Genomic DNA, 26729 nt, shown 5'->3' with positions numbered 1-26729 from the left:
AGGATACTGGAGACAAACACGACAGTGGCTACTTTGGAAACACTGGTGATGAATATTAACATCATGTGATGGATCAGAACACCTTCACAATCTTGCGGGATTTGTCGCATTCCTGTTTGGCATGTGCAATGAAAAACAAGGACAGTTTTTCCATGACGACAATCAGACATTTATTTTTGCCACATTGTCATAAAAAGTGCTTAAATGCTATCACTCAAATAGTATACTGACAGAATGGGAAAATGTTATACAAACACAACCATAATACATAACCACGCTATGCTAGTGCATTTTATTAGCATGCCCATAGTAGGTGTCCATTGTTTAATCATCCCTATAAAGCCAATAAATATCATCAATGCTGATATGAATGATCACCTGCAGGTCTCCATGGATGTCTGTTATCTCTACAGAACCTTCAGACCTTGAGATAATCACAACTATCACAACAAAGTCAATCAGGACACAGTTCATACTGAAAAGTCCCACATATCAACCGTGATCAGGATTAAAATCTGATGGAATCATCGCTCGTATCAGTTGAAAATTGCTTATTGTTTTCATCTCTGCTCCCCTCAACCAGGATCATAGCAAAGTCAGTGAGGACATATTGAGTAATCAAATTTCCCACACAACAGTGATCAGGCTTAAAATCTGGTGGAAAGTGTGCTTGTGTCAGTTTAGAGTTGGATATTAATTCCATTTCGGCTCCCCTCATTTAAGATGGCGACCACTGTCGACAGTGTGGCGTTGGGGTCCAACAGTTTCACCAGAGGCACGTTGACGCCTCGGTCCTGATAGAAGAGGTTTTGCAGGGTCATGGCCTGCATGGAATCGATACCGAGTGTCGAGATTAGAGTGTCGTCTTTCGCTTCGCCCACCTCCAAGCCAATGGTTTTCGTGAGCATTGAAACAACGTAATCCCTGGCTGGGACTTCTTCAGTGGTTTTATTTTCAGAGTCCAACTCGCTGAACTTTTGGAAGGTTTTATCCGCCAGTGAAGACAGCCTCACAGTCAGAGCTACATTCTGCGAGAGGACGTTGAAGCGGATGTTTTTCAAGTGGAAGCGGCACACGGCCTGTTGGGGTCGGTTGGTGAGCAAACATTGCTCCAGGCTTTTGTGGATTTCAGCTACATTCAGCACCATCATGCCCTTGGCCTCCAGGAACCGATGGACCACATCTTTGTTCAGGAGGAGCCCAAGGTTGAGAGGTCCCCAGTTGATGGACTGTCCAGGCAGGCCTAGTTTGCGCCTGTACTGACAGAACAAGTCCAGGAAAGTGTTTGCTGCGGCATAGTTTGTTTGCCCCGCATTTCCCAGAAAGCCTGATATGGAGGAGTAACAAACAAAGTAATCTAACTGGCAGCTCAGTGTTGCATGGTGCAAGTTAAGCACACCATTCACTTTGGGCTTGAGAACTTTCTCATAGAGGGATCTGTCAAGGGCTTCAATGAGCCCGTCATGCAAGACCACTGCGCTATGAAACACTCCTCTGATTGGACAGCCTTCAAATTTGAGCTGGATGGCATCCACAACTTTGTGCACCTGCTCAGACACTGATATGTCGCACTCCATGCTAACAATGCTGTTCCCACAGTATTTCTCCACGTTTCCTATTGCTTGCTGCATCTCTGCTGAGGGCTTGCTCCTGGAAAGGATGACGATGAACTCGCCTCCCTTGAGTGAGATGAACTTGACCGTTTCAAAGCCCAGCCCGGTCAGACCGCCTGCCACGATGTACACTGATTTCTTTCGAAAAAGCTGCTTTTTCGTGGGCAGCAGCGGAATGTCTGATATTGATGTGGAATGTCCTTTTTTTAGAGCCACAACAGCCAGGTTCTTTGCACTGAAGTAGGAATCTGAATAAAGGTTGTTGATTTTTTCAGATGTGACACTCTGAAAGGTGACTCTTCCTAGGCAAAATTGCTGAGTGATGTTCAAAGACCTGAGCCACTGATAAAAACGCACACTTCGAGTCCTGAGTGATCCTTTTTGCAGAATGACTGGCATGTCAACTGTCTGCACATGGACACTTTGCTGGAAAACCTGAAGCAGATCCTGGGCAACCATAGGCTGTGTTTGGGACTCACGAACAAGGACAACATTCTGGACAGCATGAGAGTTAGATATTTTAGCCATCAAGGATTTGTCATATGGAGGCAGGATAATGATTGCATCCATTTGATTGGCATTTATAAAGGAATCATTGCACTGTGTTCCAACAAGCACGTTCCACCCTAACTTCTGAGATGCAAGCGCCAAAACCTTGACCAGAGCTGAATCAGGAACAGAAGATATAATGCCTAAGCTTTGCTTTGCTCTTGGCAAAACGCGATGCAATATCTCCCATGCCAGCACAAAGTAGGACACACAAGGTGTTGATTGAAGGAAGGGAAGGCGTTTGGTGCTGTAGCAGATATCTTGTGGGACCCTGACCCTATTGGCTGCCAACACAGGGTAACAAGAAGCCACAGAATCACCCACTTTTAATTTCTTGACCTCCTTTCCGACCCTTGTAACAACACCACTGAAGTCAAGCATGAGTAGCTTGTGGTTCTGGGAAGAGTGCTGGTTCCAGTACAGCGTCTGACCAAAGTTCAGATGTGAGGCACTGACAGGGAAGTAATCCGACGAGTGGACACACATATTAGTGGGCTGAATTTCAACACAAGTATCACTTATTGTCTCTTCCTCATTGTCAAAATGGACAGCAGTAAGCCGGCTCATTGTAAAGGCATCTGCAGTCTGAAGGATGCAAGGTTCACAAGTGCTGGAGGTAAAACTCCCTGCAGAGTTTTCAATTAATTCAGGAGTGGTACGCTCAATGGAAGGTTTGAGAATGACCCCGTCTTTCACCACCAGTTCTGGGTACTTGCTGCAAGGGTAGGCTCGTAGGACCTCAGAAAGAGCTGTGATATCCTTAGCAGAGACAGAGCTTATGTCAACCAACTGGAAAGAAAGCTCTGGTATTTCAGCAGCAAAAGAGCGAGTCATGCCAACGATGGCAAAGCCTGGATTGACGTGATCGACTGTGAGATCAGATGAACAGTAGGTTACTGCTCGGATGGAATTTGGAAAGCGAATTCGTTTGAGCTCTACGACAATTTGCCGGAAGGTTTCGCAGCAGTTGGCCAGATTCTGCAGGACGACATCAGGTGTGAGTGAGTCAAAGTTCTCTTTGCCCCACAAGAACAAGACCTCATCAAAGTTGTCCGCAATGTCTGTGATATTGAGGTTTGCCAAGAGCGCCGGAAAGCCACTGCTCAAGATCTCTTTAGCATATGTAAAGGAAATGTAGCGAGATCTGGAGTCCAAGTGTTGCTGTAGACATTTTGAGATTCCTATGCGGTCCGAGAACACCAAGGCCTTAGGAGGTGGATCATTTGTGATCCCCTCGGGAAAGACGTTGAAGTGGTTATGATAGAAGTCCTCCTCAACCACATGTGAAAGACTGCCAAGGTATTTGATTAACACGTGCTTCACCTCAACCAAGACGTTGCCATCTCTATCTGCAAAGCACCCACAGACCTCAAAGTGGTCCGTACCGACATCAGTTGCCCTCAAGTAGACAATCATCTCATCTTTCAAGGGTGCTGCCACCGTCAAACTTCCAATCTTAGCAGGAAATCCCAGTCCGCCAGCAAAAATATGCTCAACTGTGACTGGCAAAAGTTGCATGAGTAAGTCCAGCACGACGGGATGAACATGGTAGTCATGCAACTGAGGCAGCAGTTCCTCTGAAACTGTGACAACAGCATAGGCCTCTCTCAGATCTTTCCCATAGTGAACACTGGCCTTATTCTGGAAGACATCTCCATACTGAAAGCCTCCTTGGGAGAGGAAGTCATACAATTGTTGATAGGTCACCGCAGATGTGCAGCGTTTGTAGATGCCATGTAGGTCAATGTGCTGTTCTTCTACTGGTCGCTCTTTTTTCACGACGACCATGCCTGATGCGCACGTGGCTAAGGATGAGAACACAGTGAAGGTGGCTTCATTCTCTTTTTGCTCGAGCTGCACCTTCATCTCTGGGGGATTTGGAGTTAAGATGAAAGGGCTGTGAAAACTGACACTAAGCTGCAGTGCGTTGAGGGGGACCTTTGGTTTTGCACAGGCCATGAATGCAGCCAAGCCCAACTCGGCATACAAGGCTCCAGGGATGATGGGTACACTGTTGTGTTTGTGTTCTTTCAGGTAGAAGACAGAATCGGACACCACATCACAGCTGAATGTGTTCTTTTCACTTCCTGTGGCGCAGAGCACTGGGTGATTACTGGCAGTGTTTTTCCTAGCACCTTTAATGATCACATCCCTGTCCGAGATATCAAACTGGTATTTTGGGAAGGGCAGCGGCACAGTCTCATACCCTGCATAGAAGGTGTTCCAGTCTACCTGGACGCCGACGTCAAAGAGCCTGGAAACCACAGACACTAGTGTCTGGTGGTCTTTGTCTGGCTGCAGCGAGGCAACAACTGGTATGTCGTTCCCCAGAGTTTCCATGATGTTCCTCTGGAGGGCTCTCCGTGGACCCACCTCCACAAAGACCAAACTCTTCTTGCCTCCACTAGCTGATCTGACTGCCTGCTCAAAAGCAACTGGCTCCCGAATATTCCTAGCCCAATAATCACCTGAGCAGAAATCCCCTCGTCGTGCCTCCTCACCTGTCACTGTTGAGAAAAGCTGTGTGCTGAGCTCATTCTCTTCCAAGGAACCGATTGCCTCCCTGATTTTGGGCAGAATTGGATCCATCATGTGACTGTGATAAGCAGCAGGGACCTCTAGCACCCGAATGAATAGGTTCTGACTGTTAGCTGAATGACTCAGCTCTTCCCGGAGGTTTTCTATTGCATCCGCATCCCCAGAGAGGGTACAAGACTGCGGGCTGTTGAACGCAGCCAGACAAATTTTTCCAGAGTAACGCGGGAGAAGAGCTGTGACCTCTGACACGGCCATATTGCTGATCACCAGCATTTTCCCCCCAGTGACTTTGCCCTGGTGTACGCTGCGGAAGTAGATGACTTTCAGGGCATCGTCAAGGGACAGGAGGCCTGAGCAGTGAGCTGCTGCGACCTCGCCCACCGAGTGTCCCAGCATGGCGTCAGCTTTGACGCCCCAGCGCCTGAGCAGAGTGGCCACGCCCACCTGCAGAGCAAAGAGAAGAGGCTGGGCCACATGTGGAGCGTTGTAGTCGCTGTGCTCGTGATCGCTTTCAAGCGTGTCCAAGATGTTCAGTGTGCTCAGCCTTTGGTAAACCTGCGAAATATGCTTGATCGTATCTCTGAACACCGGCTCGTGTCGGAGTAGCTGCTTGCCCATGCCGTGATAAGCGACGCCGTTGCCGCAGAAGACGAATACTAACTTGGGATCTGAAAGGGCAGGGCTTGTATTTCTGCCAACAGCGGCATGTAGCTTCTCTTTAAGGTCAACTAGGGATGAAACCATTAAGGCTCTTCGGTATTTGTGCTTGAGGTGGCTCCTTCTGCAAGCTGCCGTGTACAATAGACAGTCCAGATCCACATTGTCCTCCAGATGTGCGATGGTGTCTTCTAGCGTGAGTGTGAGAGACTTGAATGAATTTGCCGACATGACAAAATATTTCACCTGCCTGCCATCACACTTTTTGACAGACTGCGACCGTATGTGTTGTTTGACAATAGCATGAGCGTTGGTGCCTCCAAAGCCAAAATTGTTCACTCCTGCGATCCGTGCTCCCTTTGCTTCCCACTTTTCAACCTCTGTAGGAATGCGCAGATTCAGAGCGAGGGAATCTACGCTGGCATTGTCTTCAGAGAAGAACACAGAAGGAACGATGGTCTCGTGCTTCATCATGAGGAGCACCTTGATGATGCCAGCTACCCCCGCGGCAGATTCAGTGTGTCCGATATTGCTCTTCACCGAGCCGATTCTGAGAGTTTCTGTACCAGGAGCTCGGGCTTTGGCAATGACATTTGAGATGCTAGCCGCCTCTGTCGGATCTCCAACTGGGGTTCCGGTCCCATGAGCCTCAATGTAGTGGATGTTGGCGATGTCGTGTTCGGAGTAGATTCTCCTCAGCAGCTCTTCTTGTTGCGTCATGGAGGGCTTGGTCATCGGCGACACCGAATGGCCATCTTGGTTGACTGCTGTCTTGCTGATGATGCCCCAAATGTGATCCTGGTCTTGTAGAGCCTAGAAGGACACAATCAAACTAATGGTTGCCATCTGATGATCTGAAACATTGAGGCATGAAGTATCCAGAAGTAAGGTGTCAGGTGTGATGAGTTATTTTTTTATCACATGGGGCAAACACCGACCCCCTACCACCACCACTGTATGTAGACTTTATTGCTTAATTCGTCAATAAAGTAGGAACATAGTTGCTGTTACCTTTCTCAGCGGTTTAAGGAGAACGATGCCACAGCCCTCACCTCTCCCATAACCATCTGCCTTGTTAGAGAAAGGCTTACTGGTGCCGTCCGGTGAGATCATCTTGGCCTTGCTGAGGGCCACAAACACTGTGGGCACGATGATGCAGTTGACACCTCCACACACGGCCATGTCACAATCCCCTGATAGGTCGTACACAGACAAGGTTCTAAATAGCGTTCCTCTGGTAGGCCTCTGACAGAATGGATGCTACATTGTAAGTTTAGACCTTGTTTGATGGCCTGGACGGCCAGATGAAGAGCCACCAAAGAGGATGAGCAGGCACAGTCGATGGCCAGCGACGGCCCGGTGAAGTTGAAGATGTACGAGACCCTGTTGGCAGCGATGCTCATGGCCAGTCCCGTCCCGGTCCAGTGGTTGATGTCGCTGGGGTGTGCGTGGGCCGCATAGGTCATGTAATCTCTGTTCATGAGGCCTATGATGGAAACAACCAACCATTCACTGGCCACTGTGGGGCTGTGACAGATAGCAGTTGCAGTTTTTCCTACCAAAAAACACTCCGGTTCTGGTTCCGCTGGCCTTTTCCATCGGAATACCAGCATTCTCCAAAGCTCTGTAGACGCACTGAAGCAGCTGCTTCTGTTGAGGGTCCATTCCCTCCACTTCACTGTCGCTGATGCCAAATAACTTGTGGTCGAATTGGTTGAAACTGTAAAAACAAAAATCACACAAAGTCAACTTTATTCATCATACACAAGATTTCAATGTAAATGTGTTGACATTTCATGTCATGTCATTTGATGCAGAGGTCTTATTCTTCAACACCAAACTCATCCATAGCATGTCCAAGAACCTTTCCCAAACTGTTCCCACCAAGTTGGAATCATACAATTCCCCAAAATATCTTGTTCATTGAAGAATAAATCACTGATAAATTCTTTAAATGAGTACAAATGAGTCTCAAGATATTGAAAAGTATTTTAAAAGTTTGTACCCATCAAGGAGAGCGGCCTTGGCTGTGCGGGATTTACCCGCCTTGTTGTCATCAGGGTCATACCAGCTGGACAAGTCAAACCTCTCCATGGGAATAGGTATGGAACAATTGCGTCCATTCACTAGAACCTTCCAGAAATTGTCTAGACCTTCACCTGCATGAAAGATTCACATCATGGTTAGATGTTCCATGGTGGTAGAATTGTTGTATACTGTGAATAGTAGTAATGTATATATACATAACAAATAAATACATCACCAGTAATCAGTTGTTGACATTAAAAATATATATATTATTAATACCAATGATAGAATATCCCAAAATACAAATGTCTCCAAATAAAAAAAAAATACAAATATACTTATAAAAAGTTTTAGTTGATATAAATATATATTCATTTTTATCAAATATCTAAAAAAAAGATATATTGTATATAAAAAAGTTCTTACCGCCTGGGAAGTTGCAGCCGATGCCCACCACGGCGATGCAGTCTTCGTCCTCGTCCATCCTTACAGAACATCAGACAAGCAGCAAATCAACAACACTCCTTTTTTGCATCCATAGAGCAACATGTATTATATATACACAAACACCGTGTAGTTATTCCTGTTGTGTCGCATGCCGCTGCATCCTTACACACATTAAGACTAGAGAGTGCGCTTATCATCTTATAAGCAGGGGACGGAAATCTTTTGGGCTTGGAGAGCCATGAAAGCCACAAAAAAAAAAAAAAAAAAGATTTCCGTGGGAGCATATAATATTTATATAACACTGAATAATGTTTAACAAAAAAAATAAATGCAAGCATTTTTGAGGTACAATTTTTGGAATATAGTAAGTCTCTGCATTTAGTGTTAATAATGTTCTAATACGGAACGTCAATTGACAGAGGCATGTCTTTTATTCACTTGATTATCTTGTCATTATCTCAAAAGTTCATCCACCCCATCAAGTATGAATGTTTTGGCAAATTCGCCATCTGTGAATGGTTATGCATTCCTCACGACTGCTGAAGAACCGGCAGAGCTGGCCGGTGAGCGGTCAGAGCAGTTGCGCAGAGGGCTCACTTTCACTTTCGAGTTTGGCATGCCTTCTTCCGGATGTCCCATGCTGGATATTTACCAGTAGATGCACGTGTAGCATGGCTACTGTTATATTTCACAGTTTCATGGATGAAATTTTATCACTGCATATTAAGACACAGTGCCAAATCTGCTCTCTCAACTGAGGCAAATTCCATACCTGCTGAAATAACCTTTCTTTCTGGTTTGCACTCTAGGTATAGAATCAAGTAGGCGGGAAGCTCACATCTTGACCACTCAATGACCTGGTAGGCTACCGCGTTCGCCAGTTATAAACACAGAAATAAATTTTTTTTGGTATATTTTGACTTTAAAATGTCAGCAAAAACAAAAATGAAAATGTAAAGAATTTACAGAAACATGTGAGAGCCAGACGCAGACATCATTAGCGCCATAGGTTTCAGACCCCTGTCACCTTTATTAAACATTAATGATGGATTGTATAGACGTGGCCATGGCGATGAAGGAGCTCGGTGTGTGCTTTTATGGGGGGGGGGGGTCTTAATAAGTATAGCAGTATATTATCTGACAATGAGCTGATGCTGATGACTATCTTGCTTGTTGTAACATCCCCATTGCAACGTATTTACCCTCCTCATCCTCTTAAACCAACAGTTGATTTCATTTTAGTGCAGAATTAATTTGAATTTTATCCTCACCCACCCACACACACTATGATGACACATTTGAGAGACAATCCAGTGAACATGCAATTCGATATCATGATAGTTTACTCACCTGTTTTCAATGGAGCTTGGCGCCCACTCTGTTTGGCTTTTTTTTCTGCAGGAATGTACCACTGATAAAAAAAAGATAGTTATAGATAAGGGAGTGTCCAGTTTAATTGATGAAATACATTGACTTGAACACTTACCTTTCAGAGGTGCAGGGATGTCCTTTGTGGATAAGCTCTTTGAGTATGCACCCGAGACAGCAAACTAATCAAATGAATAATAATAATAATAATAATGATAACAAAAAAAATGCTGCTCAAACTCTTGCCACGAGAGCACAGTTTATCTTCAGCATCTTACTCGCTGCGAGAAGGAGCTCATTTCCAAGATGTGCCAGCACACAGGTGCTACGATGCTTTTATACTACCGAGCAGGAATCATCCCAAAAAGTAACCCAACGGGAAATGAGAGGTGTAATGCGCTGAGCTCATTAAAGAAGAATGTGATGCAATAACCTCATGGCAAAACAATGTGAACGTACAGTAAAGTGGAGTGACAAGCAGGATGATGGCAGCAAAAAAGAATGTCATTGAACATGCACAGGTGTATCTTGTTAATGTCCGCTAATGTTTTGTTTATTTATTCTGTCATGACAGTTGCATCAACTTTGCTGTTACTTTAGCGCCAAACCCCCACATAGCATGCATTACACTTTCTATACTTTCACACACATCTACACTTTAAGTGCATGACCTTCACTCACCGATTTCATGTGTCTATCTGGCCCATACTGGAATTACATCTGGAATTACATCCTGTTTGGAAAATACAATTGAGTTGAGACTTATTTATAGAGCACCATTTGTACACAAAGTAATTCAAAGTGCTTCACAGAAAGAGGATAAAAAGCATAGAATCATTCTAAATATCATTAAATATATCATTATATATATAAATATCATTAATCTAAATTCATAAAGCAAAGCAAAACCATAAAAAATGTTAAAAAAATGAAGAGAGCAGACAAAATACTTTCAGATCTGAACATTTCCAAGGTTGAGGATTATCGCACATCGTCTGGAAGACTGTTCCAGATTCTTACCATGTTTAGTCCCGACTATGGGCGCCCGCATGAGACCACTTCCTCACTACCTCTTAGCGCCTGCGATGGTTTATGTGGCTGTAACATGTCAGGGATGCACTTGGACACTAAGACTCTGAGCGACAGGAAGCTATCCATCCATTTTCTATGCCGGAGCCTATCTCAGCTGGCTTTGGGTAGGGGTACACACTGGACTCGCCAGCCTAACATGCATGTTTTTGGAATGTGGGAGGAAATCGGGTACCAGGAGAATCGAAAACAGCTCTTCTCGATCTCCTGACTCCTGTAGCCAACATGCTAACCACTAATGGACTAATATCATATTTCCTGGTTCCAGTCAAGACTCTAGCAGTGCTTACAGCAATCTGGGTAATTAAGCAATTCCTTCCTCATTTTAACCCTTCTTAGCAAATGTGTTGCTAATATGCATGCGCTTCAGTCACCAATTATGTTGGACATAAGACAAGGTTTTAAGCTTTCTAATACTTCCTATAAGCAGATATACATAAGTATTGAGAATTTCATGATAAATAATAAGCTCCAAAGTCGGGGGTGAGGTGGAAATACATTGGCATTGCTGTTTAGATGCTTCCTATAAACAACATAATGGACTATTATAAACTTACTATTATATTCTACTACTACTATTATATTCCGAAGCTTTCTCAACACTAAACACAAGCGTAGGTGGTTTATTTATTCACCTCCACGCTTAGGAGCATGTTACAACCTTTAGCAATGCACCGTTTTATTAAAGTCATCTCTTTTTATTGCCGCTTGTTGAAAGAATGGCGACAGATAAGCACGAGGACATCGCGTATGAGCTCCGTCACATCAGCACGTTATGAAAAATAGCAATACAGTAGTGTCCTCTGATGTATTGTTATAAATACTAATTCATGTTAATAATATACTATAATGCTCTAACTGTAACAGTGGGGTCTAAACTGCAGCCCGAGTTGTGGCTGTTTTTCCTACATAGATATATATATACTTTATTTATCTCCAAGAAAGATTCACTGATCTCATAAGAAAAGAAGTTGATGACATAACCTCATAGGAAAAGAATGTGAACGTACAGCATTTAGTGACAGAGCAGGATGATCACATTCATGCACCTACTAACTTATGGAGCCGCTGGTGTCTTGTGTATTTATTCTGTCATGACCCATTGCATCACTTTGCTGCTACATCAACACCACCACTCCTATTGGCCCGTTGCTCATTCTAAAAAAATAGAATTGAACAAGAAAACTAAAACAAATAGACAACAACAGCATGAATGGAGAGATCGACAGTAGTTTTACAAGAATTAATTCAAAAATATTTTTAGAACATTGTAAAAATAAGAGGGAAAACAATGTCATTTAATTGGCATAAAGTTGAAATTAAAAAAAAGGTTATGTTTTAAATTATACTCTTTCCACTTTTCTGACCTGTAAATGTAGTTAGAATGTTCTAGTGTTGAATGATAGTTTTGAGGCCTTCAGTGAGAATCTACAAGGTAGTCAAAATACAATGTGTGCAAACTTGGCCTATATATGTATGTATGCGTATGTGCACTATTGCATAATTCTGTAACTATTTATGCATATACATGTATAGTAACTGACAAAAGTGACGACACCTCACATTTCTGAAAATATTTAAATATGTAGGTGTGCACAGCATGAGCATATATGTTCATATATTGTGGAATAACAGGTTCCTTAAAGCCAAATGGTATTGTGGGATTTTAAAGTGTGCGTTAGTGAAGGTCTTTCTATTTATTGTAGTAATCGTTCCAAGGAATAAGCAGGCAGCGGTCAACCACATATTGTGAAGGTGTCAGATTTGCTTTAATGTAAGAAAATATCACACAAGTAAAGAATATAAAAATATTCCAATTGCAAAACTTATTTAGTTTTGTTAAAGCCAACCTCACTCCCAAGTGATGTTGAGCATCTGACAGCTCAGCTCCCACAGCTTCTGCGCCAGGACGTCATTTTTGCCCGCTGATGAGCAGTTGGCGGGGGCGCAATCGCTGCCGAAGGGGATGTATGTGAGCAACTTCAACAACCCTGAACCCCACCTTACCTCCTGGCACTCCACCGCCATTACCTGTAATACCCGCCACTCTCTTTCTCCAGCGCCGGCTCCACAGCACAGTAAATGGTGGTCTGGGCGCCCTGTGCCGACGACTTGGTGAAGGGGCTGGCAAACTTCATCAGGAAGCGCTGGGGCCCGCTCAGGTGACGCCACAAGTCTGTCTGGACCACGCCCGGGTGGAGGGAGTACGCCGTTACACCGGTGCCTGAAGTTTCGAAGACCATACAGTATGTGTCATTTCATCTACTGCCCATCCCAGAAACAAAATGGCTGAAATCTTGCAATGTTAAAAGGTTACCTTTTAGAGTACAACTATTTTACATCTCTGAGGATGCACAATTCTATGTAATAGATGTCATTTATTACATACAATCAGGTAACGTTAGCAACACTAGCGTAGCTATATGAGCTACAGTGCTAACATTCACACTTTTTAAGTTAGCCAAGTTGACAATCTAAGATGTCCAATGACAGAAGCCTGAGGAACTACACGCAGTGAAACATGACAATTAAGTGGAAGAGAGCATGAGTTAGACGACCCACCTTGAAGGCGTTGGACAAGCGAGCGTGTGAACAGCACGTTGGCCAACTTGCTCTGAGCGTAGGCCTTCTGCTTGTCGTAACTCTTCTCGCTGTTGATGTCCTCCAAGTTGATGGAGCCCCATGAGTGAATCATGGATGACACATTAACAATTCTGGCCGGTGCGGAGCGCTTGATCAGGTCCAGGAGCAGATAGGTCAGCAGGAAGTGACCTGGACAATTTTAAAATTAATTTATTCATTTTCCACCGCTTATCTTCACGAGGGTGGCCTATGCTAGCTATCTTCAGGCGAGAGGCAGGGTACACCCTGAAAATTGTATGTCTGAATTAAAAACATATATTTTTTTAGGCCTGGTACAAATTCATGTTTCTATGTATTTATTATTATTAATTTGAGATAAAAGTAAACTAAACTATATTGTAGTACCGAAATTTACCTGTGAATGGCAGCAGTGTGTCGGAGACTTACGAAAAACAAAATGAAGAAGAGGTTATGCTAGCTGTTAGCTTACCTGGTAACTGCGTTGCTTTGGTAATTTCTTGACAACTGTGACACGGTTTGCAGGACACATATTATAACACTTTATAACACTTACACTTTATTGTGTATTTTCCACAACTCAACGAACTGGTCCTCGAGTTTCTTTCGTCCTCCGCCTCACTTTGAGCTTCGCGCCGTCGCCATTCGCCATTTTGGCTTTCGTCTTCTTCGGTCGGCTCGCTTCCTGACCATTCATGACCATTTTTAAATGTCTACGATTTCAAAAAGTATTCTTAACAGACTGTAGGAATGTATTTGGACAAGCTTGAAAATTAATCTGACTATCTCGCTTTTTAACCTTTTAAAATGCTCTGACTATAAACTGTAATCATTCTAATATCTCCAACATGGCTGCCGCCTCACTTTGAGCTTCGCGCCGTCGCCGTTCGCCATTACGTTTTGGCTTCAGTCGGCTCGCTTCCTGATTGGCTAGTTTCGTTCATGTGACCATTCGCGCCTCATCAGAACAAAAAGTATTTTCGAGTGTAATTCATGACCATTTTTTAAATGTCTACGATTTCAAAACGTATTCTTACCAGACTGGAGGAATGTATTTTCAGGACAAGCTTGAAAATTAATCTGACTATCTCGCTTTTTAACCTTTTAAAATGCTCTGACTATAAGCTGTAATCATTCTATCACCAACATGGCTGCCGCCTCACTTTGAGCTTCGCGCCGTCGCCGTTCAACAGTACTTTTTGGCTTCCGTCTTCCTCAGTCTGCTCGCTTCCTGATTGGCTAGTTTCGTTCATGTGACCATTCGCGCCTCATATGAACAAAATGCATTTTCGAGTGTAATTCGTGACTATATTTAAATGTCTACTGTTTCAAAAAGTATTCTTAACACACTGTAGGAATGTATTTTTTTCATTAATCTGATTATCTCGCCTTTTAACCTTTTCAAATGCTCCGACTATAAACGGCAATCATTCTAATATCACCATCATGGCTGCTGCCTAACTTTGTGCTTCGCGCCGTCTTTGGCTTCCGTCTTCTTCAGTCGGCTCGCTTCCTGATTGGCTAGTTTCGTTCATGTGACCATACGAACAAAGAGTATTTTCGAGTGTAATTCTTGACCATTTTTAAATGTCTACGATTTCAAAAAGTATTCTTAACAGACTGTAGGAATGTATTTTCAGGACAATCTTGAAAATTAATCTGATTATCTCGTCTTTTAAAATGCTCTGACTATAAACATTGGCATATCACCATCGTGGCTGCTAAATAAAACAGTGGGCGTCAACTGCCTTGAGAATGAGAATAAAGTCATAAATAAAGACCTTTGTCCAGTGTTTATGTAAGCTACTCACGATGACTTAATGGCCTCTGTGACAATAAATTAGTCTGCACAAAGTGAGCAAACAGACTACCTGCAGCTGATTGATTTACCCATGTGATTGATGCCGATCTGCAGCTCAAAGCCATCGGCTGTTTTCCCGTAAGGACACATCATTACGCCTGCATTGTTGATGAGGATGTTCAGTTTTGACTCTCCTGAAAATTAAAATAAAATTACAAAAAAGTGACCGATGCCTTACCAATGTGAATCGTTGCTGCCCTACCTTGGTTGATGGCCTGCGCAAACTCTCTGATGGATTTGGTGTCGGCCAGGTCGAGTTTCATGCAAACGACATCGTCGTTGCCGGAACTTTCTATGATCTCTTTGGCAGCAGCCTGAGCTTTCTCCATGTCTCTGCACGCCATAATGATCTTGGCTCCTGTGCACAAATACACACATTGTACCTTATTTAGAATGTTGAAGCAAATATCACATTGCCGCATTATCAAGGTGGGAATCATTGCTTTGAAAATTACAGAAAAACTGGAAGGTTTGATGAAGTGAACTTCAATGAACTTTTTACATACACAATGTATCAAAAATTTTGCATCCTGTGCATAAAAAAATATTAATTTGGATGCACAAAATGTCCATGTGGAATCAAACTATGGAATGGATTGAGGAAGACCCTCAAACAATGCACAACGATGAGAGAATACAAAAATGAACCAGTCTTGAACCAGTGACGATGTGCTATACATATCACTATATTGACAGTTAGTATGGTAACTATTATGCTATCGTATGGTCATATCACCTTGTACTTCGGTACGTGACAAAAAATAAAAATAACAAACTATATTAGGAAAGCAGGAAGTGAACAAATGTAGCAGTTACTCATTGTAAAACTACCAGATGGAGAGGTAGGATTGAATAAGCTTTGCTTCTTCATACTCCTTTTGGACATGTGGAACGGTTAACTGATTATGTGATGCATTCAATTGTAATCGAATGCATGTTCAAATGAAATAAAACCATTACCATTAGTATGATGTATATAATGCAGTTTCCCGCGGATATAACAGGAGTAAAACAAAATGCACTATCGAGCAAATATAACATGACAGAGGTAACTGAAAATGAATGCACTAAATGTACTACATCCTGCAATGTGTGATCTCCTGATATGAACTATACACTACATACTAGAAATTAATGTATAATACACTCAGTTAAATGCACTGGATAGTGCAATTTTGCATTGTGGTTTATTGTGGTTCATTGTGAACACAATTTTCTGTTCCGTTATCTTGTTTGTTGCTGATTTAAGTCACCATCCCCTTTTATTTGTCACTACAATGACTTTACTAGGAAACATACATTTAAAGGGAAAGCACGCCCTCTTGTGACAAAACAATGAAACTGCACACTGGATACAACTGGTGGAAGCTGAAAAATAACTTCCCTTTAGTAACAAAAGCAGCTCGTGTGTTGTTTAGTGATTTGAGGGAGTGCACACCGACCTCTCTTGGCTAAGTCAGCCGCTGTGTGTTTGCCGATGCCGGTGTTGGCTCCGGTGATGACCACCGTCTTGCCTTCCAGTCTTTCAACACTCGTCCATGGTGGCCGGAAAAAGTTCCTGGCACATTGAGAAAGCACTTGAACTGACTCAACCGGACAAGTGGGTGTGACGTCATTTCGACCAAAGTAAATGACACTAATAGCACACAAAACTAAAGAAAAACACACTTGAATAAAGTATTAGGTAAATTAAGTCCGTGGGTACTTAAAGTACACACATTATCAACTAATGTATAACTGTAACTTACCTACACAGGTACACACAACAATACCAAACAACAAATACGGTTTAACCCAGAAATTGTCAATAATTTCTCTAAATTCTCACCTTATTGTCTGCATATCCTTTTACTGAAGCACTCCAGTTGGCGAGAAAAACTAATTATCGGCATAAAACAACAATAAAGACGGTTAGAAAGTCACAAATATCCTTAATTAACGTTGCCCATCAAACCTGGCGATGCGGAACTGCCGTCACTTGCGAAACTCTGAGGGATTTTCGTTGTAGCCAATCAGTGACCGGCGAATCGACAAAAAAGAACGTGATTGGTTAGATTGGATCACGTTGGTACGCCTTTGCTAAGTGTGCGTTCGATTTGTGAAAGCCGCCGTGCCGAGACCGTGTGACCTATAACCTATATATTGTAGTTCAATATTAATAATATTCGCTAATAATAATAATAATCTGTAAAACATGTAAAAAATAATGCTGAATGTTTAAGGGGAGAAAGAATAGGATAGCATTGAAGAGATTTGTACTCTGTGAGTTGACTAAAAAACTCCACCACAAGATGGCGGCAGTGCACCAAAAGGTTGTTTACCAAGCAGCAACAATGAAACAAGAATATCAGCTAGTATTTCAAGACCAAACAAGATAGAATTAGTGTCACTTTACATATCACCGATATGTACGCAAGAAAAATGTTCATTTATCCTTTTGTAACGATGAAAAAAAGAAAAAAAAAACGCTGAAAAGCCACTCGTTTACGGTTGTTAAATAAGTGTCCAGCAGGTGGCAGCACTATCATCCAATCTGTTGCATGTTGTGTCTCCTGACAAGATGAACAAAGCTGCTATTTGATTTAATCCTGTCCTTGGCCGAGGCCTCACTCTGTTGGGGAATCATTTGCAGAAAGCAAAGTAACTCCCAAGCATGTCTGGGCTTCATTTGCACATTTATTTGTGCTTTCTAGAAGAGATGGATTCTGCTTTTGTGACTTTTTGTAAGCAAGGTCACTAGAACAGGAAACTCTGCGCTGGTCATCAGTTTTCCTTCCCGTTTTGTGCTTAATCAGACAAAAAAGAAGTATGTCCTCTGTGTGTGTACGTCGTAGTAAAGTCACAGATTGTAAAATTAACTCTTATCTGGTCAGGAACTTGTTTTTTTTCTCTCTTGTATCTTCCTTTAAACTTCCGTTTCCACAAGCAGATGAGGCCAGCTTGGCAGGAAGTGCATGATAATTATTTTAACATGTGCCGTTTGATTTATTTGTGCTGTTGCGGCAGGTAAACACACATTTCTAGCATTCTGTGAGGTCAAAGGTGAAAGATTGGAATGAGCTCTTTTTTGAGTCACCTGTGGAAGAGATCAGATATTTACCCAAGTGGCGCCACATTAGCAGCTTCCCAGAAGTTGAAGACAATAGCGCAACAGGAGGATACGCTGAATAAACCATGAGAACAATCCATTAGCTATAATGGGGCCGCCGGTGTTTCTTTATATGGGACGCACGTTCCTAATTTTGGCACAAAGAGGAAGTAAACACAAATAAACAAATGAGAGATGACGCAGAGTGGATGTACTGTAACTGACTGTAACGTATTTTGGTGTTGGATGCATGCCACAGCACTAGGTGTCAGTATAACCCGGTGCCGTGGAGATGATTAGCGCCGAAAAAGTACTTCCAAATGCCTACTAAATGGAATAAAACACACATTTTTAGGTTGCCAAACGCATGCCACAACACAAGATGGCGCTGTAACCCCATGCAGTAAGTACATTTTATCAACAAGAACTGTTCAAATGAGGTGCAATTATTCCTGAATATCACATTTCTATACTGTATAAAGTTAACAAAATTAAAATAAATGTGCTCATATAAATATGCAATAATACATTATAATATTAATTATTAATATTATTCAATATATAGAGAAAATAATTAAAAAATGAAAATAAATTAATAAATTAATAAATAAAATAAATAAAAACAATAAAAGAGATGATTCACTACCAAAAATTTAAATAATCTAAACTAAAATCAACTAAACTAAACTAAAATCAACTAAAATAAACTAATTTAAAATCAACTAAACTAATCTAAACTAAACTAAACTAAACTAAACTAAACTAAACTAAACTAAAATCAACTAAACTAAACTAAAATCAACTAAACTAAACTAAAATCGACTAAACTAAACTAAACTAAAATCAACTAAACTAAACTAAAATCAACTAAAATCAACTAAAATAAACTAAACTAAAATCGACTAAACTAAAATCAACAAAACTAAACTAAAATCAACTAAACTAAAATAAAGTAAAATAAAATAAACTAAAATAGCACTTACAGGGACAAAAAATACATCTACCTTTACATGAATCTATTAAATGTGTAAAATGTAAAATTAATAATTAATAAAATAAAATATATAAAAAAATTAAAAAAAACAAACCATACCTTGGCCAATAAAATAAAAATAATCTCCTTCACAGGTTTAAGTAGAATAAAATAATAAATATTTATCTTTGTCCCAGAGGTCACAAGTGAAGCGTCCTGAACAAGACGCAGACCACTAATGTTTACATTCAAACAAAATCCTCCCCAAGCCGTTCCATTGGTATGCTAACGGAGCATACCAATCATAAACATGGACATTCATCACCTTTCATGCTCCACTGGAGTGATGGCGCTATCCAGCCTGCATGGCGGGCCCTCATGGCGCTGCTGCCTCTTTAAGATGCTCACCCCGCACCCCCCTCCACCCCTTCATGTTACATAACACATAGACTAATGGCTCTGCTCCTGTGATAGCCATCTTTTTCTTCGACGTTACAGTGCAGCGACGTTGAAGTCTTTTGAACCCGTGTCTCTTTGACCCGTGCACATTTTCCATGGGAACACACATTAACAGGAGAATTAGTACGTAATGTTTTGTCCCTGGTGGATCTACATCAAGATTATTTATGTACATTAGGGGTCTTCAAACACAGGGCGGGGCCAAAATTAGGCAGAAAAAAGATTGAGTCAAAATCTAACAATCTGTGTTACCTCACAGATGCGGATTAACATTATTAGAGCCCTATGGACATAAATAGCACCCCTATAGTCACCTTAACATGCATGTATTTGTTCATTTTGTACCGCTTATCCTCACAAGGGTCGCAGGGGGTGCTGGAGTCTATCCCAGCTGTCGTCGGGCGAGAGAGGCGGGGTACACCCTGGACCGGTCGCCAGCCAATCACAGGGCACATATAGACAAACAACCATTCACACTCACATTCATACCTATGGACAATTTGGAGTCGCTAATTAACCTAGCATGTTTTTAGAATGTGGGAGGAAACCGGAGTAGACGGAGAAAACCCACGCAAGCACGGGGAGAACATGCAAACTCCACACAGAGATGGCTGAGGGTGGAATCGAACTCGGGTCTCCTAGCTGCAAGGCCTGCGCGCTAACCCCTCGGCCTATTGAGAATCATTCATTCATTTATTCATTAATTTTCTACCGCTTATCCTCACATGGGTCACGGGGGAATGCTGGAGCCTATCCCAGCTGTCGTCGTGCGAGAGAGGCGGGGTACACCCTGGACCGGTCGCCAGCCAATCACTGGGCACATATAGACAAACAACCATTCACACTCACATTCATACCTATGGACAATTTGGAGTCGCTAATTAACCTAGCATGTTTTTGGAATATGGGAGGAAACCGGAGTACCTGGAAAAAACCCACGCATACACGGGGAGAACATGAACTCGGGTCTCCTAGCTGTGAGGCCTGAGTGCTAACCACTCGAGCACCGTGCAGCTTCAATGGCAATTGAAGAGAAAGAGTTCGGGAGCGAGATTACTGCCAATGTTAATGGTGATGAATGATGCTGTTTTTTATTGTTTTTTAAATTTTTGCCTTATTTTCTTTTAATTTTTTATTCAGAAACATTCCAATTTTGTTTATGTTTTTTTAAATATATATTTTTAATTTTTTTCTTTTTTTTTTTAAATCCAAAACTAAATTTTTGTTGCATTTTTTTACCCACCTGATTCCCCATTAAACCCTGAGAAAACCCACACAGAGATGCCCAAGCTTGAGAATCGAACCCAGGCTTTCCCCGATCTTCTGTCCGTGTGGCCTACATGTTCACCACTCGTCCATGATGCCGTTTTACACAAGTCTACATGACATTAGCGATGGATGACTCCAACATCTCAGGACCCCGTCGTGAGCACTGTAAGGACGCAAGAGGTCGCCTCTTGAAGGTGAGCGGAAACAGGCACGAGGCGCTATTTATAGAACATGGAGTCAGTGCTGCAGATCAGTTGGCTACACGGTGTCCGATTCCACAATAAAAGCTTGTGTGAGCGTGTATTCATTACAAAATACGTAGGAATGACGGCTAGGAAACATAGTCAAGAACCAACAGCTGCCTGGTCTAGAAATACATTTGACCAGACTTGGACACTCTTGTTGAATCGCTAGTCCTGCTAACGTTACAAAATGTCTAAATGTGGACTTTGGAGTCCTTCTAAGCGATGAGAGCTCATCAATCACTCTTGACTAAAGTCTACGCCGAGTAAAATGAGCGCTCTCATTCTCATCCAATTATGCACCCGTGACCTTGCTGCTGTTTCTTTCATGAGGACACCCAGGAAAGAAACCCCGCCCCTGTGGGAAAGCTCTCTTCTGATTGGGGGTAGGGGGGTAGCCACACAGAAACGGATGGGATATTTTCAACTTCATGAATAATGCAGCTGCCTCGATTTTATTTTGGCGTCATTGTCTCATTGTGGCCTCATTTTTGCTGCAAAGGAGGCTAACTAGGCTGCACGGTGGATGAGTGGTTAGCACACATGCCTCACAGCTGGGAGTCCCGAGTTCAATTCCACCCTCGGCTTTCTCTGTGTGGAGTTTCCATGGGTTTTTTCCGGGTACTCCGGTTTCCTCCCACATTCCAAAAACATGCTAGGTTAATTAGCGACTCCAAATTGTTCATAGGTATGAATGTGAGTGTGAATGGTTGTTTGTCTACATGTGCCCTGTGATTATATATAACAGTATAGTGTATAAAAATATTGTATATAACAATATAACAGTCACTAAAGTCATCATACAGCAACTTCACACTCAAATATACAAACATTTACCAATATGAATATTGAAAAAAACAACTCCATACTGTATTGCATCTGAGCAACGCATTCATTGGGGTGCTGCAATGACGTTAGCCCCTCTCTGGGCTCCTCAAATAAAGACACACATCATCAAAAGTATAAGATGCATGTATTTACTACACTAAAACGGTCTGAAAGTTTAATGAATGTTAAGGAATGTTTCCTCCCACATTCCAAAAACATGCTAGGTTAATTAGCGACTCCAAATTGTCCATAGGTATGAATGTGAGTGTGAATGGTTGTTTGTCTATATGTGCCCTGTGATTGTATATAACAGTATAGTGTATAATAAAAATATTGTATATAACAATATAACAGTCACTAAAGTCATCATACAGCAACTTCACACTCAACTATACAAACATGTACCAATATGAGTATAGGAAAACAACTCATTAAAAGTTTTCCCATACTGTATTGCATCTGAGCAACGCATTCATTGGGGTGCTGCAATGACGTTAGCCCCTCTCTGGGCTCCTCAAATAAAGACACACATCATCAAAAGTATAAGATGAAATGTACCTTCCGGTAATTTTGATTATAGGTTGAGTATAGTTAATCTTTTAGTTAGTTATAGGATTATGCATAACCTTTTCCACAAAATACAATAGCGTTAGTTTGATAGGGAATTAGTTATCTTGACCTTTGACCTTGGATCACAATTCCAAAAGGTATGTTCCACCCCGAGTTAGTTAAGGTTGCAGACAGGGGATTCTTTTTGCGCTTTTGGCAGCTCGAGTTCTGGCAAAGCGGTCAAGAGGGGCAGTGACCCACCAAATGGAGCTGTGTTGAACTCCTACTATTCCTACATATTGCTCATTACCACCACCTAGAGGACTGAAGTGGTACATTATTAGGTCAATACTGAGACGGTGTGCATTATTAATGATGTTTGCATCCATAAAGGAGCAGAAAGTGTTGACACAACTTCCTTGTTGATGTCCTTGTCTGTGTAAGACTCAGGAAGACAAGTATGGAATATCAATGGAGGTCGTCTGGCCTCATGGATCACCCTCATTCACATGCATAAGAATGCCGCCTTGGGCCTTCCTTAGTTTCTTTACAATGCCCAAACTCTGACACCCCCCCCCCCCCCCCAGGCTCTTTTTTTCGACCTCACTCGTCTCCTTGTGGAAGCTGTGCAGGCCACACAGGCGTCGCTTGGCAACGCTGAGGGGGGAATATGAGTCTATTCATCATTTCATGAAGCAGCCTCCTCTGGGAAATGGGACAGAAACACATCATTGTTCCGCTCCAGTGTAGCCACTTCATTAGGTACAGCTGCACAAGCTCGGTCCCCTTGAGAGCGGTTAAAAATCGTGTCACGTCGTCATTGCTGAATATGAATTAACATGATGGGAAGTCTTATGTAACAAAATAGAATTCAGCTTGAGCTTTTATGGAACACACTTTGTCCGAAAGCTAAAAATGAAAATAAGCTTTCCCATCCATCATAATAAATGGAGGAATTCAACATTTCACTTCTTTATCTTCATTTCCCGTACTTTACTTTGCTCATGGGGGTCAGGCCAGAACTGGACCGCTGCTTGTTTTTGCACGCAAACCGACCATCTGTCAAAGCCTCTTTCAGCCCAAACATGTTCTCTGTAGCAGCATTGGATGCGTGAAAACATGTAAACACATTTATCCATAATTATCTCCATGTTCTGAGCAATTTTAATCATTTTATTCTTATTTAAGCTGTGTTTAAAAACACTGCAGTATCAACATCTTCAAGGTTGAAGAGTATTGATTGTCATTCCCATTCAGTACGTGCGCTTACACAACAACTGCAATTTATATTTGCAGTGGAGTTGGAATTGGACTGGCATAACTGCTAGTTAGTCAACAGGATTACGAACCAACTAAAATCACTCCAAAAGGTATTTTGGATTGTAAAAAGGTGCAAAAACCCTACCCAATATTGATAAAACGTATTTCTAACTGAGATTAAAGGCGATTAATTCTGAGTTAACTATGGACAAAATGTGATTAACCACAATCAAATATTTTAATCGATTTATAGGCTAAATTTATGGCGAACTGAGATTAAATGTGATTAATTCTGAGTTAACTATGGACAAAAAAATGTGATTAATTGCGATAAAATATTGTAATTGACAGTTCTTTTTTTAAAATTGCAAACATTAATTGTAGGCTGCACGGCAGTCGAGTGGTTAGCACGTTGACCTCACAGCAAGGAGACCCGAGTTCAATTCCACCCTCAGCCATCTCTATGTGGAGGTTGCATGTTCTCCCTGTGCATGCGTTGGTTTTCTCCGGGTACTCCGGTTTCCTCCCACATTCCAAAAACATGCTAGGTTGCTAACATGCTAATTGGCGACTCCAAATTGTCCATAGGGATGAATGTGATTGTGAATGGTTGTTTGTCTATATGTGCCCTGTGATTGGCTGGCGACCAGTCCAGGGTGTACCCCGCCTCTCTAGCCCGAAGACAGCTGGGATAGGCTCCAGCACCCCCCGTGACCCTCGTGAGGATAAGAGATAGTCAAGAGTGGGATTGAACTCGGGTCTCCCAGATGCGAGGCCTGCATGCTAACCACTCGACTGCCGTGCAGCCTCCACTTAATGTTTGCAATTTGAAAAAAAAGAACTGTCAATCAAGTAAAATATTTGATCGCAATTAATCACATTAATCATTGCCGTGCAGCCTAGATGCAGTATGTGTTTGTTTATAATTCTGCAAACAAACCTCTTTGGTTAGTTAGCTAGTTCATTTGTTGATTATGTAATCCTGCCTACCTATTGTGTTATGCAAATACTTCAGGGTAATTCCAAAATGAACACCCCTTCCAAAAAGTAGAGATAATTAGCCGTGGAAATTGAACAATTCAATGTGCAACTACAAATGGTTTACATATTAGTCTAGTCTGTTGTTGCTATGTCAGACTTTCGGGGTTGAGGGTCCAGAGTTCTTCCACTGTGTCGTCAGACCCCTTTCCAGTGTCTTCTGTAGGACTTATATGGACTACAACTGTGTCGTGTGGCGCTAATGACACTGGGATAGTTATTTTTGGCCATCATGCTCCCAGTATATACTGGTCAAAGTGTGTATATTGGGATTAGCTGCGTATTCAGATAACGAGATCTACATCCTTGAGCTCAGACCCGAGCAGCGACCTTCACACGGCAATGAGAACGAGACGCCGGCTTAAACCACAAGGAACCGCCTTGTTTCCCGAGGAATACTGAGCCACGGGAAGTAAATCGTAGGTGAAAAGCGGCTCTGCGGTTATCGATAAACACAGACCTTTGTTCGTTTAAGGTTCTTAGCAGGAAGCAGGCGCCTGTAATCCCCAGTAAAGCCGCAAACAGACTTGTTGTGACTCCAAATAGTGCATCAGGGTGACAACGGGTTCGCCCATATTTATCGCACTTTCATCGTGTTTATGCGGCATATGATGCTATCTGCAGGAACGTGGTCATTTTCTTTGATTTGGATCACATTTGGGTCAAATTTGCTGATTCAGAATCAGAACCTTGACTAAAAATCTGCTAATCATTTGCTTTTTATTTTATCCAACTGTGGACCTCCGTGTTTTACACATGTTGTAATACACACTTCACCCGTCAAAATGTCAGCTGTCATGACCTCCCGTGCACTGTACACACACACACACACACACACAAACACACACAGTGAAACATACACAAGTCCACTCGAGTCTTTCACGGATCCCCAGAGCGTGCATACTTTCAGAAGGAAGTGCTATCTCAATCAACAGCTTAATTAGTGTGTTATGACTTGAGATGGACGGAGGCATGTGTGTGTTTGCTTTGCCAACATTGACACACACACACACACACACACACACACACACACACACACACACACACACACACACACATACGCACATGCACGGAAAAACTTTACCCAAGTCCAAAGACTAAAGTAAAACCTCACAGATCCATTATTCGTGATTCTTTCTAAGATAGGTGTGTGTGTTTGTGTGTGTGTGTGGACTACATACGTATAACCACTTCCTGATGCGGTTAATGAGCGGCAATCATCGTTATCTGGGAACAGCAGCACATTAAAGCAGTAGACACACATGCCTATGCACACACACACATACACACACACACACACACACACACATCATCTCTCAAGCATAAATGTGTGTGTACATACAGAAAAAAATCACAAAAATGACTAGAACCCTCCACCAGTGTTGGTAGCACTCGTGCAGCCCCAGATCACGATGCTTGACTGTAGACAATTATCTTCGTCATCATGGTCTGGGGCTGCACAAGTGCTGTTGACACTAGGGGAGCTGCGGTTCATTGAGGGAAAACATGTCTTGCTACAGTCATGACCGGCAGTGGTACCATTGTGGTCTGGGGCTGCACGAGTGCTGTTGACACTTAGGGAGCTGCGGTTCATTGAGGGAAAACATGTCTTGCTACAGTCATGACCGGCAGTGGTACCATTGTGATCTGGGGCTGCACAAGTGCTGTTGACACTAGGGGAACTGCGGTTCATCGAGGGAAAACATGTCTACACAAATGAGTATCAAGATAACTGTGTCTTGTCTACAGTCATAGTGATGGTAGCATCATGGTCTGGGGTTGCACGAGTGCTATTGACACTAGGGGAGCTGCGGTTCATTTGGGGAAAACATTCACCCCAACACAAGTGGCTAGCAAGATAATTTTTTTCAATATTTCAGTTGGAATTCATGTGTTGACTGCAGACCAGACACAATTATATTATTGTGGCCTCAGTCGAGGGAGCACTCATGCAGCCCCAGACCATAAATGTACCACCACAGGCTTGACTGTAGGCAAGAATACATATTTTCCCTCAATAAACCGCAGCTCCCCTAGTGTCAATAGCACTCGTGCAGTGCCAGACCATGATGCTACCATCACTATGACTGTAGACAAGACAGTTATCTTGCTACTCATTTGTGTTGCAATACATGTTTTCCCTCAATGAACCGCAGCTCCCCTAGTGTCAACAGCATTCGTGCAGCCCCAGACCACAATGGTACCACTGCCGGGAATAACTGTAGGCAAGACACAGTTATCTTGCTACTCACTTGTGTCGCAATACATGTTT

General features: G+C 42.4%; 2 protein-coding genes across 5 annotated transcripts; both read right to left on the bottom strand.

Annotated features, from left to right (window-relative positions):
* Positions 1-148: 148 nt before the first annotated feature.
* Positions 149-11893, bottom strand: LOC131108726 (phenolphthiocerol/phthiocerol polyketide synthase subunit C-like). Of its 4 annotated transcripts, none has more exons than XM_058059969.1 (10): positions 11339-11893; positions 9882-9933; positions 9319-9382; positions 9183-9243; positions 7812-7870; positions 7363-7516; positions 6917-7077; positions 6637-6843; positions 6369-6550; positions 149-6170 (listed from the first exon to the last, which is right to left on the bottom strand). In XM_058059969.1, the coding sequence occupies exons 2-10, from the start codon at positions 9888-9890 to the stop codon at positions 681-683; spliced, it is 6387 nt and encodes a 2128-aa protein (XP_057915952.1). In that variant the 5' UTR covers positions 9891-9933; positions 11339-11893; the 3' UTR covers positions 149-680. The 4 variants fall into 4 exon arrangements, with proteins under 4 accessions (XP_057915952.1, XP_057915951.1, XP_057915950.1 ...); XM_058059968.1 differs by having other exon boundaries at positions 11343-11893; XM_058059967.1 differs by having other exon boundaries at positions 11347-11893.
* Positions 11894-12036: 143 nt separating this feature from the next.
* Positions 12037-16746, bottom strand: rdh12l (retinol dehydrogenase 12, like). Its single transcript, XM_058059972.1, has 7 exons — positions 16580-16746; positions 16194-16309; positions 14954-15109; positions 14781-14885; positions 12852-13061; positions 12321-12513; positions 12037-12243 (listed from the first exon to the last, which is right to left on the bottom strand). Exons 1-7 carry the CDS (start codon positions 16591-16593, stop codon positions 12141-12143), a joined length of 897 nt encoding a protein of 298 aa, XP_057915955.1. The 5' UTR covers positions 16594-16746; the 3' UTR covers positions 12037-12140.
* Positions 16747-26729: the final 9983 nt, after the last annotated feature.

The sequence above is a fragment of the Doryrhamphus excisus genome, chromosome 21, assembly GCF_030265055.1.
Source record: "Doryrhamphus excisus isolate RoL2022-K1 chromosome 21, RoL_Dexc_1.0, whole genome shotgun sequence".
In the NCBI taxonomy this organism is placed as follows: domain Eukaryota; kingdom Metazoa; phylum Chordata; class Actinopteri; order Syngnathiformes; family Syngnathidae; genus Doryrhamphus; species Doryrhamphus excisus.
This window is presented reverse-complemented; position numbering and strand designations above follow the sequence as displayed.